Source organism: Egretta garzetta, unplaced genomic scaffold (assembly GCF_000687185.1).
Source record: "Egretta garzetta isolate BGI_Z169 unplaced genomic scaffold, ASM68718v1 scaffold77, whole genome shotgun sequence".
NCBI lineage: Eukaryota > Metazoa > Chordata > Aves > Pelecaniformes > Ardeidae > Egretta > Egretta garzetta.
The window spans coordinates 523,693-542,621 of NW_009260130.1; the positions used below are offsets into that span (position 1 = coordinate 523,693).

The window sequence follows — 18,929 nt, forward strand, 5'->3', positions numbered from 1 at the left end:
GCACCCGCCGCCGGAACCTTTCTTCTCCGCCGCGGGGACTGCTTTCCGCGCTGCACCGCGGCGGCTCTGCAAGATGGCGGCGCCCGTTGGACGTTGCCTGTGGAGAGGTGAAGGGTTTTTCCCCTCTGTTGTTTTTTACCGTCGGAAAAGCGTGGGAATTGGTTACCGGTTCTTTAACTCCAGCTGGTGACTCTTCCCTTGGCCGCGGGACGACCCTGAGTGGGCAGTGGGGAGTGGCGGGGTGCCTGGCGGGCGGGCCCCGGGGTGGTGAGGGAGGCCGGGGCGCCTGTCTGAGGCGATGTTTGCTTTTCCCTGGCAGTGTTGGTGCCGCATCGCGGCTTGGTCTTCCTCGGCCATCCGAAGCAGTTCTCCTGGCCGTCGGGTGTCCTGGTGGTGGCGGAAGCGGGGAGCGTGTGGTGTTTTCGGTGCCTGCAGTGCTGCTGTAACAGCCGGGCTGGCCTCGGCGGTATCCTGGAGTACTGCGTCCAGCTCTGGAGCCCTCAGCACAAGAAGGACATGGAACTGTTGGAACGGGTCCAGAGGAGGGCTACAAAAATGATCCGAGGGCTGGAGCACCTCTCCTATGAGGATAGGCTGAGAGAGTTGGGCTTGTTCAGTCTGGAGAAGAGAAGGCTACGGGGAGACCTGATTGCGGCCTTCCAGTACCTAAAGGGGGCCTATAGGAAAGATGGGGAACGTCTTTTTAGTAGGGCCAGCTGTGTTAGGACAAGGGGAAATGGTTTTAAACTAGAACAGGGTAGGTTCAGGCTAGAGGTAAGGAAGAAATTTTTTACAATGAGGGTGGTAAAACACTGGAACAGGTTGCCCAGAGAGGTAGTGGAAGCCCCATCCCCGGGAAAATTCAAGGCCAGGTTGGATGGGGCTCTGAGCAATCTGATCTAGTTAGCAGTGTCCCTGCTCACTGCAGGGGGGTTGGACTAGATGACCACTAGTGGTCCCTTCCAACCCTAAACATTCTATGATTCTATGATCCTGCAAGCCGCCAGCTCCTATAGAAAAAGCGTAGAGAGAGAAGACTTAAGGTGGATGTGTAGGGAGTGTTTCCTGTTAGTCTCGTAATAACAAAAGTAACGGCTATGAGAGAAAACTTAATATTTTCGATGTGTGCTTTTGGAGGATATGGCTGGATTGCAGCTCAAAGAGTACTGTTAACCTGCAAGCTGTTGAGCTTATGGAATTGGTTTCAAGCAGTTCCTCTTGTTGTTTCAGGTGGTTTTTTATTGTTTAGTTTGTTGTCTCTTTAAGTCTAGCATTACGGCATAAGTGGGAGAAGTAAAAATGACCTTTGTGTATACAACAGCGAAGCGTGCTGTACACCAAGTGTTCTGAAGGTTGCAGGCTCTTTCACCATAGTTAATAGGGGAATAGACTATCTAGCTATTACATCAATATTTTTTTTCCTTGACTTGAGAGCATTTGAAAATAGGTAGGAGACAAAGGATTGGGGTGAGTGTTTGTTAACTGCATGCAAAATGATACAGGAAAAGGAGGAGAAACCTTTTTTGAAAGGTGGGACTGCTGTGATGCACTGTAAGAAGAACACCACCGCCCCTGCAGATGTGGCTCGTTCTGTTTACCAGGAAGGTGTGTGAGATTGCCTCGATTTAGAAGCAGCTCGGGCACAGTGCTGTGTACCAGCCCATGTGAAGGCAAGACCAGTGAAAGTTGGTGTGTTACCTTAACCTGCTTTTGCTTTGGTGCAGTAGGAGGTTTTTAACTTGGTTCCATGCCGCACAAATGCATCTGTGTTGTTTGAGGAGCTTAATTGCCTTCAGAGCGTTTGATTTCTGTCTTGGCCACCTGAGACAAGTACCTGGGATGAGTTCAGGGATGCTGTTCATCTTTGTGTAGAACCTTCCTTGCTGACTAATTTTTCCTTAGTAAGTGGCACGTTACAGTACCTGCTTTTTTTCTCTTGGAACATGTGCCAAATGGTTCAGCTGATCATCTAATAATACTTTTTGTTTGTCTTAGAACTGCAAAAAAAGATTCACGCAGGACCAAGCAGGAAGAAACAAAAAAGAAACAAGTAAGGAGGAGGCAGCCGCTGATGAGCAAGCCTGTGGATGACGTATACTTGACGTGGTATTATGAGCGGCCATCCTACGATGTGGAACAGGCTGTGGGTATGCTAAAGAAATTTCAGGAACTGGACTTCACTCACCCCAAACAATATGTCTACATTAATGTGTTCCTAGATATGGCGTTACAGAAGAAGGTAGGTTGGAAGCGTGTACAAATTTTGATGCTTTTTTTCTTTTTAATGTGGGAAGACTGTGTTTGAAGCACAGAGCAGGTGATGCTGTCGGCCTTCTCGGCTGCCTCTTGTGGCTTCTGTGGTTGTCAGAATGATTGCTTTTGCGGGTGGCTTTGTGCCTTTATGTATGTATAATTCTTAAACATCCTCATACTCGTGAGGTGAAGATAGCCCCATCAAGGATTTTGAGAACAGGCAATTTGACAAAAATTCGTGTCTGGACTGAACTTTTCAAACTAAGCTTAACATCTGTTAGGGCTTTCCACTTAAAGATGTGTTATCAAAATCATTTGTGTGTTTTGTTCTGCGTTGATTGTTACAGGGAGAAGTGTCAAGGCAAGCTTTTTCCATCCTCTGTCCTTCACCTTGTTTTGATTTTTTTCATTTGTTTCATTTTAAATGATGTTCCTTGCAAGTATGCTATCACTCGTTTGCCAATGACCTTTTTGACGTAAAGGTGTCTAGCCCAGTTCAGTCTTTTGCTAAAATTCCTCCTGCTTCCGCCCCATGAGTAGAAAGCAGTTAGGCCACGTCACAGTTGGTTTTTTTGTGTGTGTAACTAAATATCCCTTTGGTATACTGGGGGTCCCTCAGAGCTAGAAAATAAGTTCATGCTTAAAGAAATGCAGAGCTCTTGCTCCTGCTTTTGGAGGCTCAGTGGCATTCTTAAGGCTCGGTGAGAGAGACGTTCCTTGCTGATGGCTTGCGTTGGCCATTGCATCAGGAACATCAGTTAGATAAGCTGCAAGTGCCACACCTCAGTGTTTGTTACTGAGTGCCCCCGAGCCTGGGAGCAACTGTAGGTTGGAGCTGCTGATCCCAGCCCCTTTCTCTTGGGCTAACTGCAGCACAATTAATTCATGGCTCTGAAGTTTAGATTTGAGTATATACCGGACATAAAAAAAAAAACCAGTCAAAACTTCTGCATCACGCTTGTTTGTTATGACCTCTGTGCAAGGAAATTGTGGGCAAGATGGCTATTCAGGAGACCAACTCCATGCCGCTGGGAAACTCACCCTTAAGTTGTCATTTCTTTTTTTGCTTGTTTGTTTTAATATTTTTCTTTTTTTACTTATTAGAAAAAAGTGGATCCATTTGCAAGCTCTGTTCTTCTTCCATATCGCTTTTCAGATGAAACGAATAAGGTCTTGGTTTTCACAGAGGTGAGTAAGCCTGAATTACTTGCTTTATACCTTTTATGTATCTAGCATGCGCTTAAAACACAACTAGTTCCCATGCAAGTACTATACCTTTTATTGGGAAGACTCGGCGAATGCTGTATAGAACTCTTAAGTCTGTCTAGGATTGATCTTCAGCAGCATCTTAATGTATTAACAAGCATCGTAGAGGACTTCCTTAATCTTGATAGGTTCATGTATATGTAGATTATTCTAGCAGTGCACTGAGGGAGTAAACATCTGCATAGATGTGACTAAGGAAGAGATGATTTAAGATCATGAATAGAGTAAAACCTTTTTGTAATACAGGCAGATGGTTTAGTGTAGCAGCCATGTCCAACCTCGCTGTCTTAAGCAGTAGGCAGTGCAGATTAGAAGCGGCTGTTACTTACCATAACTTCTGCTGTAACAGGATACCTTTGGGGGAGAAGGGGGAAGTCATGTCTCCTCAAAAACCCTAAAAAACTTAACAGCCCTCTGCCCCAAACCCTTTATTTGCTCTGCTAGGAGTTCACTGATGTATAGAGCAGTTGTAGCATCTGTATGAGACCAGTTTCAGCCTCTGCTGCTGTCCTTTGCCAGTTAATCATTCTAACAGAATAGACCTACATATATGTGTGTGAGATGATCCTGGAGAGCTGTCACAGACTTGGCTGACTACCCTTTGGGCTTAATTTTTGTAAAATTCTCGACCTGAGCTGTGAGGTTAGAATCCTCCCACAGAACAGGCTGACAAAAGACCTGAGCGTGCCAGGTTCTTTGGTGCTGTATCTCACAACCTTCTCTCTTCAGTCAAATTCAGGTGGGATAAGAGATCCCATGCCTTCTGAAGGTGTATGTGTGGAAAAAGTTTGAGCGACTGAAACGCTTGCTAGTGCTTTTGGATGGAGGTGTGGAGCTACTTAGTTTCTTCTTGTGAGGAAAAGTTGTTTCTGGCTTTTGAGTCATGAATATCTGCTTATATCAAAAGCTTGAGCCAAAGTTTTACAAAACCAATGCCTTTTACCTTTCCATATTTCAAAGTACTAAAAGCAAAACCTTGCAGCAGACAGATGAGGTTTACTTTAAATGCTCTCTGAAGCCAAAGTTTAATAGCATTTTCAGAAGCTGAATGGCCTTATTTTAGAGTGGTTTTTAGTAGCATGTTCTGTGTTTAAGCTCAGAGTAAGACGTCGGCTCTGTCCTGTGCATGGTTTGTTGTAGTTTCCAGGAGGTGGAGGTGGGAGAGAAAGGGCTTTTGATAGAGCTGCTCAGCAGATGGGATGGGCTTTTCTCCTTCTTCAGCAGAAGTCAACTAAAGACTTGACTGCTTCTTGTTGGGACTTGGAATGAAGTGGGGTTGCTGCTCCTGTATTTAATGACTGGCATTAGATATTTTTGGTCTTGCATTGCCTTAAACCATTCTGTTCCCCTTAACCTGTAAATAGCCTGTTTTGATACCCCGTTGTCCAAGACAAATCACCTATCCAGTGTTGTTGATATAGACTAATTGGTAGTACAGATGTTACTAAATATTTTTTTTTTCTTTCAACAGAATGAGGAAGAAGCTGAAATAGCTCGAGAGAATGGAGCTGCTGTTGTGGGAGGAGTTGAATTAATCAAATGGGTATTTATTTTATTTTTTTTTAAGACTTAAGTAAATATCCTAACTTAAACAGTGACTCAGGCAGAGTGAGCAAGAAACCTCATGTCCAGTAAACTCTAGCTTGAAGTTAGCAGCCAATATAGAGAGCGAGAGATGTGTTTCTGTACTTGGACATGCTTGTAGGTCAGCCTGCCTACTGAGGTCATTTATTGTATTCCTAAGTAATTGCTTTTTTTGCTTTTTTTTTTTCTCCAGATTTTGGAAGATGAAATCAAAGTGGACTTCTATGTAGCTGTTCCTGCGATAATGCCTAAGCTAATACCATTAAGGAACAAACTAAAACGAAAATATCCAAGCACAAAAAGAAGTAAGAAGCAATTCTTTCTTACATATCTCAAATACTGAACAAGATTTAACTCTGGAAGAGACACTGGAGCTTTTTTGAGGAGCATGTATAATTACAGGGGGTATTAGACTGTACATGACGGAACCTCTTGTTTTGCCTTAGAGGAGAGTAGTTTTAGGAATCTAGAACTGTCCTTTTCTCCTACAACAGGCAAATGTGGGATGAGGGGCAAGGTAAGTTTGCCTACTAGTTGGCCCTATGCTTGTTGGTCCTGGCGAACCATGATAGTTATGTGAAGTTATGTAGGAAAACAGAAATAACTTGAAAAAACGCATTCACTGAGACAGTTGCATTGTCTAGCTGTTGTGCAATTGCTTGAATCCCAGCTTCATGACTGCTACTGCTCCTTCAGCCTGTTCATTACTACTCAACAAAAAATTGATTTATGCTTTTCCTTAGTACAGTCTGCTCCCTTACCCATGTGGTCTCTCCTTTATTCATAATGCTCAAGGCATTTCCTCTTCAGCTTGGGTTTTCACAGCAGCAAATGTCAGTCTCTCAATACTTTTGTCCTCCCTTGCTGGCTTACTTTATTTTAGGTATGTGTCAGGAGTCTATTTCAAATATGAAAGAAAAAAAAGGGCTGTTTTTCAAACATAGAGCCTGTGCCAGCTGTGTGAAGCACTGAGTCTTGAACTGTATCTCTTAATTCCCTGCCCCAGCTGTCTTTTAATGTTTTGCAAGCTGATGGCAGTGGTTTTAGACTCCTAAAAATTACAGAGAAATCTATTAACCCGCGTAAAACATTGCAGCAGAGAATACTCCAGATACTTTTTGGAAAAAATTAAAGCTTTGTTATACCATTATAAATTTACTTGGTTTGTAGCTTATCCAGAGCACATTTCTCTTGGAGCCATCAAAGGATGTGGGGGAGAAGTAACGCTTGTTATTTGGAGCAATTGGGTGATGGTGTAAATCTGTCAAATGAGCCCTTGCAGCCGAAATAAGAAACGGCTGTTGTGACTTGTGGGCATGGCTGGATGGGGCCAGCGTGTTCCAGGTAGTGTGTAACCTTCCTATTGCATAGTGGTAGACTTGGTTTACAAGGAAGACCGGGGGTTTGTTCTAAATGGAACTTAGTAGGTTTTGGTCTTTCAAGCTGCTTTAAATGCTTTAGGAAATAAATTTTTAGTCTATACCTACATAAACAGGTCTGGTTTTTTTAAGTGAAGCCGTTTTTCTTTTTCCTACTCTATTAGCTATTCACGTCTGCTGATTAATAAGGAAGGAGGGAAGATAGAAACAATTTATGTAGTATGTGTGAGGACACGTTGTCTTGTCCATGAAACTGCATTTTTGATTGGAGTTTAACTGCCTTAATTGAAAGATTGAATTCTCTCTTTACTAATATCACTAATCATCAACTAGCATTAGCCGTGCTAATAAGCTACGCAAACTTTTTTGCCCCTTTTGTTGTTAGTTTTTGTTTTTTGTTTTTTTTTTTTTAAAATTAGATTCCCTGGGACATGATATTCCCAAAATGCTGCAATTCTTCAGAGACTGTCTTGAATACACGGTAGAAGATGAGCGCGTAATCAAGACAAGAATAGCAAGAGTAAGTTGTGTATGGAGTTCTTGAGTTTTCTCTACCGGCCAGAACTGAAGTTAGTATTAAAAGAGGGGGGGAAGCGTGCTTTTAGTCTGTGTTTTCCTAAGATTTTTTTAACCATGTTCTTTAACTGACTTGTGAAGTAAATGGAGCTCTTAATCAGTCGTGTGACATCTTCAGCTCATGTGAGCCCTGTATGTTGTTAATGTGTGGTCGTAGAAGATGGCTTTGTAGAGCTGAGAGCAAGGATACCTGATGCTGAAGTTAAGGATGCCAAGAATGGGATCTGTATTTGCCACTAGGTTGGCAAGGAATCATAATAATGAACAAAACAGGATGAAAAAGGCACTATTCCTAGTAATTTTCTTCTGAGTTGATCTCTTAACGTAGGCTTCCCTTTCCTCCTGCTTTCCCCAGCATTCTTCTGTCAGTAAAATAAAGCTTATTTTATATTTTTTTTTAGTGAACAAACTATGGGTTGTAAGTCCATGGTCAATATGCACAGGTAGATCAAAAAGTGTTTGCTTTAACCTAATAATCAAAGACTCATTTAATTTTCATAACTGTAGTCCTGGACTGGAGCAAAAAGCAAGAACTGTTTGTGTTACACCTGAAATACAGACCTAATTTGTGCTTTGCTGTCCCGTAATAAATTGGGTTATGTAAGAGTATCTTTTGCCTCTCTTCTTTTTTTTTTTTTCTTTAAGAACCTTAGTATGTTTTCCATAATGGTTTTTATTTATTTATTTATTTTCCTTGCTCCACACTGTGGTTTTTTGTTTATGTTGTGTTTTGTCTATTTGTAATCCTGCCTGACTTTTCGTTTTCCTTTAAGTGATAAGTGGTACAGAAAGGAAGTGTATGAGATCTCTAACCCCTGAAGCTCTGTCTGGTGGTGTTAGAGATAAGCAAGCTCAGTAATTCTGGCTGGCTGCTCCGAGTTGGGCATGTGAATTTCAAGGGCTTGCTCCTCTGTATGGTACCAGGAATTGATGTTCTTGGGAGTGTTCTGCTAAAGTGTGCTTTGTATTGCCCTTCGATACAGACAGGAAGTATCTTTTGCCGTTCGTAAGTTTAACGGACTGTGTGAAACGCCTCGAGTTCATAGATCAGTCTTGGTTTCAAGTATTGTGACTGGATTCTTTAATTTTTGCTTTGGACTACTTGAACCCTAATTATTTCATACTGTAGATTAGCCTTAAATAATACCTGCAAATTAAACTTACTGTGAAGTTTCTTGTATAGTAAAGAACTAAAACCAGGTTTTTAGTAAAGGTGAAGGAAGAACTCTGATGTCTTGACAGTATTCAGTGCAGTTGGTTCTGCTTAATATAGCGTCCTGCAGCTTTAGAGTTTCTGAAGTTAAAACCTTGTCCTCTTACTGATGTAAGATGTTGGTGTTGAGATTTCCTTAGGCTCTGTGTCTAGGCAGCTCAGCCCTGCAGTTTCAGGGCACTTGGGAAGACTTGGTGCAGCCAGAGATGTCACTCTGTACAAGTAAATGGTAAGTTCTTGTGAATGAACTCATAATCCTGGATCAGAAACGGGATGACGAGGGTTTACTTGCAGGGAGAGTTTGCCTGTGCTAAGTCAATGCCAGCAAACGTGGCAGAGGTGACTCTAAGGCTGCGCACAGTGCGATGTGCTCTGTCACACTTGCCTATGAAGTTGCGTGGAGAGGGAAGACTCGGTGGTTATGACTTGTGCAAAATGTCTCCGCCCTCTCGCGCCCCTGCCTTTTACCTGACCTTGTTTTCCTACTGTTTGCATAGCAGCGCTGGAAGGAATACAAATATCTTAAGGGCGGAAGTCAAGAGGACGGAAGCAGTCTGTTTGCAGTGGTGTCCAGCGACAGGACTAGGGGCAATGGATGCAAACTGAAACATAAGAGGTTTCAGTTGAATATGAGGAAGAACTTCTTCACTCTGAGGGTGGCAGAGCACTGGAACAGGCTGCCCAGGGAGGTTGTGGAGTCTCCTTCTCTGGAGATATTCAAAGCCCGCCTGGATGAAGTCCTGTGTAGCATGCTCTAGGTGAGCCTGCTTTAGCAGGGGGGTTGGACTGGGTGATCTCCTGAGGTCCCTTCCAACCCTTGCGATTCTGTGATTCTGTGAAATGGAGTGCGGGCAAGGCTGTGGGAGCCTTGAGTGGTTATGAGTATCTGCTCACCACTAAATCAAGGGCTTTTTAAATCTTGTCAGTGAGAAAAGAATAATTTATGAATTACACAGAAGCGTGAAGTTCTATTGCTGTATCCCAAACAGTCGTGTAGCTGTTTCTGGGAGTCTGCCAAGCTGGGGTTTCTCAAAGAGCTTTTTTCCTTTTAGTGCTGCTGTCTCATGTTGCCGGTTAGTTCAGTCGTGGCCGGTGGCTTGGTGTAATGCTGCACTCACACGTCAGTCGGCAGCCTCGGTGGCATTTTCTTAGCAGTAATGGAGATGTTTTTGAAAAGGCCAGAAGTTGGCAGCAGTTAAGTTTAATTGGTAGATCTGCAGTTTTGAAACTGAGAAGTAAAATTTTGTTTTAAGACATAGAGCTTAAAGTAGAAGAGAGGCAAATGAGGACACTTAGGATATCTCCTTCAGAATCAAGCCATCTGCAGCAATTTTTTTGAGGGTTTTGACTGAAGTCTTGGGTCCAGACAGGGTGCTGTTTATGACTACAAAATTTTCTTTTTCCCAAGTTGGAGCTGTCTTTAAAAAAATCAGACTCCAAATGTGATACCAGGAAGGAATTTCCAGTGTATCTGTGCAGAGAGCTGCCTGTGAAATGGTTCTTCTATGGAAAATAATAAGGTATTAAGCGATGGAAGTGCCATTCTTGGTTAGTTTGCCTTAGCATGGCTTGTGATTTTTGTGTAGTACGTATCAGAAGTCACTTTTTGATTTGTATGATAGAGAAGCCAGTTGCAGATTGCAGTGGACAGGTACGTTTGTATATATGTTAGCTAATGCGTGACCTGAACTTGAGAGCTGTCAGCTTTGGGTTTTTGTTCTGTTGTTTCTTGTGGTTGTGGTTTGGTTTGGTTTTTTTTTTTTTCTTTTGTCTAGGTAATGAAACCATTATAAAGCAGACCATAAACTGAAGAAATTGATAGAAATTCCCATCAAAAAACCTTTCTCTATTAGCGCTATTTTGATTCCATTACTTTTCTGTTGCTCAATCATTCTTTGTTGATGTTTAAATGATATGTACTGGATTTGACTTAATTTTATTTAAGCCTTATTTTATTTGCCGGTTCCCAAGCTAAGTGTCTTGCATGGTAATAGTGCATGTCTCAAATCACACCTCTCCCCTGCACCCAGGAGTAGGATTCTTTTTTGGTGCCTGTTGTGGTGTGGACGATGAGTTCGCCTCATTTTTTGTAACCTTTATATCTGCAGGACTTTGCTGCCTTGCTCTTTTCGGAGGGAGGTTGTTCGTGCTCTTGAAGTTCAATGTCTGAAATGCTGGGTTCCTTTCTCTGCATAACCTACTTCATCCCACACGGTGCACGCGCTCCATACTGTTGCTACTGTGTAGACAGCTTTGCTGTGTCTGGTTGTGGGTTTTTGTACTGGCTAGTTCCTAGTTTTATTTTCCTGCCCTCTCTGACTCTTAAAGCATTGAGATAAATAGCTGGCAATAATCTTCTTTTGCTGAGTGTTAATTTTATGTTAATCATTTATTATCTTCTATCAAGCGTTTCTGCTCTGCCGTGACTGCCATCCCCTCCACGTGTGTTGTATTTTACCTGCCTGGTAGTTAAATCTGCAGTACGGTTTCAGTGCTCTGAGTGATCTCTTGATACAATTCTCTAAATACAGTTTCAAGAAGTAGTTCTGCGGTTTAAGCTTGTGTGTTAATAGCAGGGCAGCTTATTGTTCTTCACTTGCATATTTAGCCAGCTATTTGCTGGCTAAATAGCTGTGTGACTCTTCTGTGTATCCAGTTGCAGTCATCTAAAGATCTAAAAATCCCCTAGAAGATCAGAAGCATTGAGTGGTGGTGAATCAAGTTTGAAGCATGATTTGTTTCAGTGAAACTTGTGCGATGCTGAATATTAATAAGCAATTTCCCACTAGGCAGCAGAGTTAGTGGGAGGCCCCTATAAAGACAAGTATGTTTCTTACTTAAAAAAAAAAAAGAAACAAATAACCGCCCTGAACTTTTTTACAGCACCTTGTGCTGCTCTGGAGAGAAGCGTTCTGAACTTTAAACAGTAAGATAGGTAATAATTCATTTCTGTGTTCTGTTTTTAGTGTATACTGTCATTCTTTAGGGTGCTTTGTGGCTGGGTTGTATTTATGCAAAGTGGACTAGAAATTGATTTGTAGTTGCTCCCTCTGCAGGCATGGGTGTTTTTCAGGAAGGCTCAGGGCTTAGATATTTAGTTCTCGCTGCAATCGGTCTGAACAGAGTAGGATGGATAGCCTTGAAGATCTGGACCACAGTACTCCTGTCAGTTTGGCGAAAGTTCGAATTAAACTAAATATGCAAGTGTCAATACACAGTAACTGTGTTTCACGAGGATTTCCTGTGGAATAGTTAGTTGGAAGCTAAAAAATTTTTTTTTTTTGGTGGAAGCTATTTTTTAAATACTTGGAACCCTCTGAGCATTACCTGTTTTCATTATGGAGCTGTCGGCATCTCAAGTTAACTATGGTACGTGATCTCGTGGGATGTGTTGTGTTGTCTGACTGAATGCAAGTCTCTCTGTCCTATTTTCCTGTCTTAACTGATACAGAATATTAACTGATGCCTTCATATTTTGAGAAGGGTCTCGTCTCATCCTGTGTTGCACTTGCAAGTCTTCAGAAGAAGTTACAACTTGTATAGAGCAACTTGCAAATTCTGTCTCTTAGGAATGCCTCTACACTTTGTAACGGATGATGACTGCCCAGTAGCTCACCGAAATTGTACAACTGAAGGTTCGCTTAAGACATGAACTTAGTGTAAGGTTGGGAAGCAAACGCTATATGAACCTTCATTTGAAATACAGTTTCTAATGGTTATTACCAGTGAATTGTGTTGTTTACATGATTCAAAGTATTCCTTTATTTTGAATTTGGTACAGCATGGTGAGTGTGTCAGCAGAGCAAGATGCTCAGTATTAACAAGCAGATTTTTACATCTGTTAATTTATGAATGATTAAGCACGTTGCAATCAGTGTAGCAACGATAAAGACAAATTTGTTCTGGCCTGTGTAACAGAGGAACTGCATTTGGATATTAAGTCTGACAGAAGAGTGTAAAGAGAGATTAATGGACCAGATCTGGGAGGAGAGTAGTCAAGTATAACGGTATTTCTATTGCAAAGTAATGCATACATTGACAGACAAGTGAGATGTTAATAAAATCTGCTCATGTTACACTGGGAGGTGGTGGAGAGGAAGAGGAGACCCCAGTGATGCCTGAAATGGAATTAATTCTGTGACAATAAGTGCTTTTTTTTTTTTTTTCTTAACTCTATAGCTGAAACCTCTAGAAAAAGAACCTGATTTTTCATCTGGATAAAGATACATGGATGATATGAGTGAGACCAGATAGCAAATTAAATGAAGTGTAGCAAGGCATTGCAGCAGCCAAATGTTAAGTCTAAGAAATGCATGTTAGGCTCTCCAGAAGCTGAGAGATGGAGTCCTGGCTTGAAGCTGAGGGCGTTGAGGTTTGCTGGTCTCTTGATCGTACATTCCTGAAGAGAGTCCAAATGAGATGAATAGCAGTCGTGGTTTAAGGCTATTGGTATATGAGGGAAGATGGAGGTGGTAATTTTTTGGCAGCAGTGTTGGTTCACTGCCAAGCATCTGTGATTGATCCAGTGAGGATCATGTATGTGTCTGCTTAGGTGCTCCGTTAGGTGAGGACTTTGGGCAGAACGAGGACCATCAGTCCACAGTTTTTGTTGGAAGGCCGAAAATGCCACAGACAGGAACAGTGATGTGTAAAAAGGGTAGATACAGAACGGGTGTATGTTTAGAGCTCAATGCTTCCATGTAGTTTATGTAAAAAGTAGAAATTCCACGTAATATCTTCAAATGGGAAAGAAAAGGGGAAGAAACTTTATAATTTTTTAAATTATTCATTTGGTTCTGTTCAAGTTCTTAATGCCTTCAATTTTAGATGCTTGTGGTTTTTGAGTTAATCTGTTTTGTGGTCTTTGACAGCAACTTCTTGAAGCTTCTTTCCTCAAATACTTTTAATGATTTTTGCCAAAACACTTGTACATATACTGTTTTTTAAGACTCTACCTCTTTAAGGCTACACGTTGTTACAGAGCCATGGGAATTTAATGTCATGAGTAGAAATACGGAGAATAATGATGAGTGTATAACCATGTATAAAATAGTTTTTCTCTGAGCCATTTGGATAAGGCCATTACTGGGATTTGTAACTCCTTAACAGGGAACACAGAGAATCAAAATCTATCCAAATGTAGAATAAACATATACCTGGTGCTTTCAGATTTATTAATCAGGCTTTCAGTATCGTCACGGCTAACTCTGCATTATGTTTTTTTCAGCTGGATATGCCTGCTGAGCAGATAATTGCCAATCTAAAAACAGTTATCAATGATATCTGCACATTCAAGCCATCGACTTATGGTAAGTAGCTGTTCTTCTAATGTGGTAGTTGAAGTTACAGCAAACAAAATAAATAAGTGTTCTTTACCAGGTTGTTATTAAAGGACCTTGCTGCTTTGTCTGCCTTGGGACAGGAGGGAGCTGTTAGGCGGCTTGGTAAATCAGGACTTAAGAACTTGACAGCCTGTTAGGGCATGAATAGCATCTGCTCTTATTGATGTGACCTCTAATTGCACTGCGTAAGTGTCTGTGTGAAGAAAGGAGTGAGGTGTTGTACAAAATCAGGTTTGCATGCTTGATGCTTAAATAGATTAAAGCAGTACAAGGAAATCCTTATGAGACGTGGAGGTCTTCAGCGTTTGTGTGCATTGGTTTTACCCTACTGAGGTGACCCTGTTGTGGCTCAACGCAAAGAATCTGAACCTGGAATCCACTTGCAGTTGCCTTAGTTAACACCTATGCTTCAGTTATCATCTAGTCTGATTAGCTACCCTGTTGGAAGATATGCCACCATTTTTTTTTTTTCTATTATCAAGTTATTTTTAAAATTTCTGCTGCTCCAAGGGAAAAACTGTTAATCCTTTTTTCTTTTTCAATTCCTTAGCAAAAGGATCAGGTTAAAAGGGAGTAAAGGTGTGAATTCTGCATGTTGTTCCTGTGGGTTCTGCTTGCTGTTCTGAGCGAAGAATGTGAACAATTAATACGCTCTCTGCTCTTTGTCATAATGAAGTAAACTTTAAACCAACATCATCTGCTTAGCTGGAGTGGAGATGGTGATTTATGAACCTAATTTTGTGGAAGAGTAGTTCTGTTTAAGCTAAGAAAACAACTTTTTCTATTAATATTGGCTTAATATCTGCAAAAAGAATCATCTTGCATCTCTACCGATGATACTGTAATAGTAACTGCTGTACAGGGAGCAGACCACAAAAAGCCAAGTACGCATGCCTTCAGAAGCATTTCAACCCAAATGAAAAGTGTAAGGGGTTTGTTGACTTGAAATACAAGTAAATAGAAGCAGGAAGTGGTGGCATTTCTGCCCTTAATGAGTTTATGTGTGACCTACACCAGCCTACTTAACTAAGGGTAAGCTTTTCTGGTCTTAGTAGCATTTCTACTGATTTTGCGGTATCAAGCTTGATTGTGGTGGTGGGTCTCTTACTGTCTTGAATGAAAAATATTTACTGTGTATAGGAAGCAGACTTGATAATTAAAACATCTTCACAACAATGGAGTCTAGATAGGCTTGCTAACTGTCAATCACTTAGACCAACTAGTTACAGGTAACTTTTCTTTAGTTCCTTTCAAACTTCCCATGTGTCTTCCTGCAGCTATGTAGTTATCACTAAAATGGCATTCCTCGGTGAGTCACCTGATCTAATGCAAGACTAAAAATACCACCAGGCAAACGTTCTCAGAGTATAGTGTAGATCTAGTTAATCTTCCATAAAGCAATCTGACTGGTTTTGTAGTTGTTCCCTCAGCATTAGGAATGGTTTCTTTTGTGTTCTCAGTCACGTATGAATATTTGGGTGATCAACGAACTGCCCACCCGTATCTTGCCAATCAGGACCACTTCCCAAAGTGAGTCCACCTGTATTTCATTTTTTGGAGGAGTGTGTGAAGCTTTACTTGTATGTTTGAAGGCCCAGGGGCACCAGTGACGCCAGCTCCCGGTGAGGTACTGAAGGAATGAGGTAGCCATCAAGTTAGTACCTTTTGCAGTACCAGATTGCATTTTGAACCCAGCCTGCCAGGGTGGATGTTGAACTTCTCTGTACTGAAGGGATGTGTCTACATGTACAGTGCTGATTCTGGTTGTGTGCTTGACACAGCGTGGGTTACTGCTGAGATAAATCATCCTGGAGATGTGACAAGTGGTAGAGTGACCGAATGGGCGGTGTTCTTTGTTTTCTAGGTCCTCTTGTGCAGAAGTTGGTTATTAGATCTTCAACCAGTGAAGGCTTGCTATTGAACCTTGATGGAATTCTGCCTCAGGTGGAGAAAGAGGAAGAAGAAAAAAAGGCAGAAGATGATGAAGAAAAACATGTCCAAGAACCTGTTAGTACCTGATGTCCTTCCTTGTGGATCTGATGATCAAGCTTGGAAAGCAAATGGTGTCATTCAAACCATACTTTTTGAAAAGAAATAATAAATCGAACTTGTGAATTTCACCTGTAAATTCTGTGTAATGGGAAACATTGTCACAAACAGGATACTGTTGTTGAGACTGAAGACACTCTCAACTCCTTTTGTTGGTAGCTGAAAGCGGCCTAGTTTTGTGTTTTTCTTTGCATATAATAGTTTTTACTTTAATAAAAGCGTTTCTGTAACTTCTGAAGTATTGGCATCCCGTTCCCACAGTTGCAGCTGAAAGGCCAGCACGTGTTATATCCATAACGCTGGGCTTCTTACTCTCTTGAAATTGCAGAATGTTCAGTGCTGCTGTTGTCTTGATTCAGTCCCCCACAGAGCAACCGATGCAGTTACTTAAGGAAAGCTGCTCTGTATCTCGCTAATGAAGGAAACCAGTTTGTATTTATCGTTCCATTTTTCTGCAGGTTCAGACATGGTGTTCCTTTTGAGTTGGTGGCTGTAACGACTCTGTGATGCTTGTGATATCTCGCTTCATTTTCATTTAATCTGCATATACAGGAGGGGTGTACAGAGGATTAGTGCTCTGCTACTTTGAGCCTCTGAGTGCAGGTTAGTCTTTGTGACAGATTGTAATAGGTGAAGTTTTTCTAAGGAAAAACTGGATGTATTCTGTGGGAGGAGTGATCATGTACCTTATCTTTCAAATCATGCTATTTCATCTGTGTGTAACTGATACGCTGCCCCTCAGAGAATCCAGTCCCTTAGTGGCTTGTTTGCACTATCCTGGAAAAAATTCTGTTAAAAATGTTTTGGGATGAAATTTGAATGAACCTACAGAGTTTAAGTGTCACTTCATTTTTGATTTTTCTGTCATAGAGGTTCTTCTTGATGGGCTTGTGAATAACTGTTTGGGATAAGGGGATGGATAGGGGGGACTAGGAGCAGCTTCACAACAAGCAGGAGCAGGTTTCTTTTTCCATACAAGTGACTCTCAGAGGAAGACTCCCATGCTATGCTTCCTGAGGAGAGGGGGTTTTTTTGGGGGGGCCTAAAAATGCTGACTGATGCCTTATGTGGATTTCATGCGTCTGGAGATGAAGAGCATGTACTTAGTGGGAGCAGTGAGTAGCTAGGAGCTGCAGGGCTGTGGTCCTGTGCTAGGGTAGTCATCTTGGAGGTGCACTAAGCTCTGTAGACCTGGCTAGAAGACTGATTTTTCTAGTGGCTGAATGGAGGCTCCCCATATTCTCTGCCAATGTACGGGGGCGAGGAAAAAAAAAAAGGCTGTGGGGGTCACCTTTGGTTATCTACCTGCTTAACTGTTCCTCTGACTCCTGATAGCTGTGTATACCACTTAAATTTGGCAGAAAATCTGGAAAATAATAATCTAATTGAATAATCTAATTGAAAGCAATAGCACAGTTTGACATAAATAGTAGATTTCCAATAAAGGAGTTGATCTCTTGTTAGGGTTTGAGCTCTTAAACACATGAGAAGGCTCAGTTTGGCAATGGTTCCGTTTTTTGCAGTTAGCTTTCTGTTCTTTCGGGTTTGTTGGTGTGGGTCAAACAGAATAAAACCAAAACACCGATCTTTTTTTGCAGCAGCAGCCAGTCTTGAGTGTGCTTGAAACGTAATCTTACCTTTCTGCCTGGTTTGATTCAGTCTGTGGCAACTGCTGTGGCTTCTTTGCTTACCTTGTTTTTCTCTAGCGTAGTTCTTAAATGTAAATTGGAGACCAGCATAAATATCCATGCATCTTTGAACTGGCTCTTTAAAAATAGGCTTTGCTGTAGAATTTCTTTCCCATCTTTTCCACATTGTTTCCAGCAGGTGGCATTCTTGTTCCCTTCTGTAGAGGTGTTAGGAAAAGAGTTTCTCTGGGTGGGTTTTTTGTTTTTTTTTTTTTTTTTTTTTGGACGTTGCTGCTGACATATGTTATTAAAACTGCACCCTAAAATGTAAGATAGTTCCAAAAAGGACTGGCTATTTACAAAAGGGATGAGCTTATCCAAATCTGGAAGGGTGGTTTATGTTAGGGGCTTGAAATAATTGCTATTATTGGAGGCAGGGCTCATTTTTCAGAGATTCTTGTACCTCCCACCTCACATATTTGGCTGCTGTCAGTCAGCATGCCTGACATGAATTTTTTGATTATGTGGGGTGCTTTGCTTAGAGTTTGAGAAAATTCTCTTAGGGGTTAAGGAAGGCATCACGCTGATCTCAGTAGATTGCCTAGGTGGTATGTGGAAAAAGCAACGCCAGTGCACTTGAACAGCATCTAAACACTTTTTTTTTACTATGGGCAGTGCTCATATGCCTAGCAGAAAGATGCAAATTAAATGTGTTGCTTTTCTAAGTGAAGAGTTGATGTGACTGGCAAAAATATTGTCAAATGTGTTCAGTGATGTTCACTGCCTTAAACATACCATTTGCTCCAGATCTTCCTACCTCAGGAACTGGCGATGAGGGGGCTGGCAACCATAGTTATTGGTAAGTGTCTTTAGAATGGAGAATGTCTTTTTATTTTTCTCTTCCTTCTTCTGTTTTCATAGAATGTTTTGGGTTGGAAGGGACCCCTAGAGGGCATCTAGTCCAACCCCCCTGCAGGAGCAGGGACACCGCTAACTAGATCAGGTTGCTCAGAGCCCCGTCCAACCTGGCCTTGAATGTTTCCAGGGATGGGGCCTCCACCACCTCTCTGGGCAACCTGTTCCAGTATTTCACCACCCTCATTGTAAAGAATTTCTTCCTTACCTCTAGCCTGAACCTACCCTGGTTTAGTTTAAAACCATTACCCCTTGTCTTGTCACTGCTGGCCCTACTAAAAAGATTTTCCCCATCTTTCCTGTAGGCCCCCTTTAGGTACTGAAAGGCCGCAATCAGGTCTCCCCGCAGCCTTCTCTTCTCCAGGCTGAACAAGCCCAACTCCCTCAGCCTGTCCTCATAGGAGAGGTGCTCCAGCCCCCGGATCATTTTTGTGGCCCTCCTCTGGACCCGCTCCAACACTTCCATGTCCTTCTTGTGTTGAGGGCTCCAGAGTTGGACGCAGTAAGATTTTGCGGAAGTTCAAGTTGTAGAGTAAAGCTTTTTTAGCTCCCCAATACAGAGGTATATTAATTTCTGGTCTGGAGCATGAGGCAAGTTTCAGAAGATAAGTGAGGGTAGGTAATCGGGAGGAAATGGTTCATTCAGGCGTTTCAAATGCGTTGTTTTTTCCCCTTGGCCCTGTGCCTGAAGTAACTGATTGTACTGATTGCTGATGGTTGTGTA

The 18,929-nt window shown here is 41.8% G+C and overlaps 1 protein-coding gene across 2 annotated transcripts; it reads left to right on the forward strand.

Moving 5' to 3' along the window:
- The first annotated feature begins 1,022 nt into the window (after positions 1-1,022).
- On the forward strand, positions 1,023-15,844 carry MRPL1 (mitochondrial ribosomal protein L1). Of its 2 annotated transcripts, none has more exons than XM_035896958.1 (7): positions 1,023-2,239; positions 3,358-3,441; positions 4,991-5,062; positions 5,297-5,408; positions 6,902-7,002; positions 13,499-13,580; positions 15,478-15,844. In XM_035896958.1, exons 1-7 carry the CDS (start codon positions 2,072-2,074, stop codon positions 15,630-15,632), a joined length of 774 nt encoding a protein of 257 aa, XP_035752851.1. In that variant the 5' UTR covers positions 1,023-2,071; the 3' UTR covers positions 15,633-15,844. The 2 variants fall into 2 exon arrangements, with proteins under 2 accessions (XP_035752851.1, XP_035752852.1); XM_035896959.1 differs by lacking the exon at positions 15,478-15,844 and adding an exon at positions 14,164-14,195 and having other exon boundaries at positions 1,024-2,239.
- The last annotated feature ends 3,085 nt before the right edge of the window (positions 15,845-18,929 follow it).

Coding starts and splice junctions, on each gene's coding strand:
- MRPL1 (XM_035896958.1), top strand. CDS start 2,072: ATGAGCAAGCCTGTGGATGACGTATACTTGACGTGGTATTATGAGCGG. Junction 3,442..4,990: donor AGGTCTTGGTTTTCACAGAG/GTGAGTAAGCCT, acceptor TTCTTTCAACAG/AATGAGGAAGAAGCTGAAAT. Junction 5,063..5,296: donor GAGTTGAATTAATCAAATGG/GTATTTATTTTA, acceptor TTTTTTCTCCAG/ATTTTGGAAGATGAAATCAA.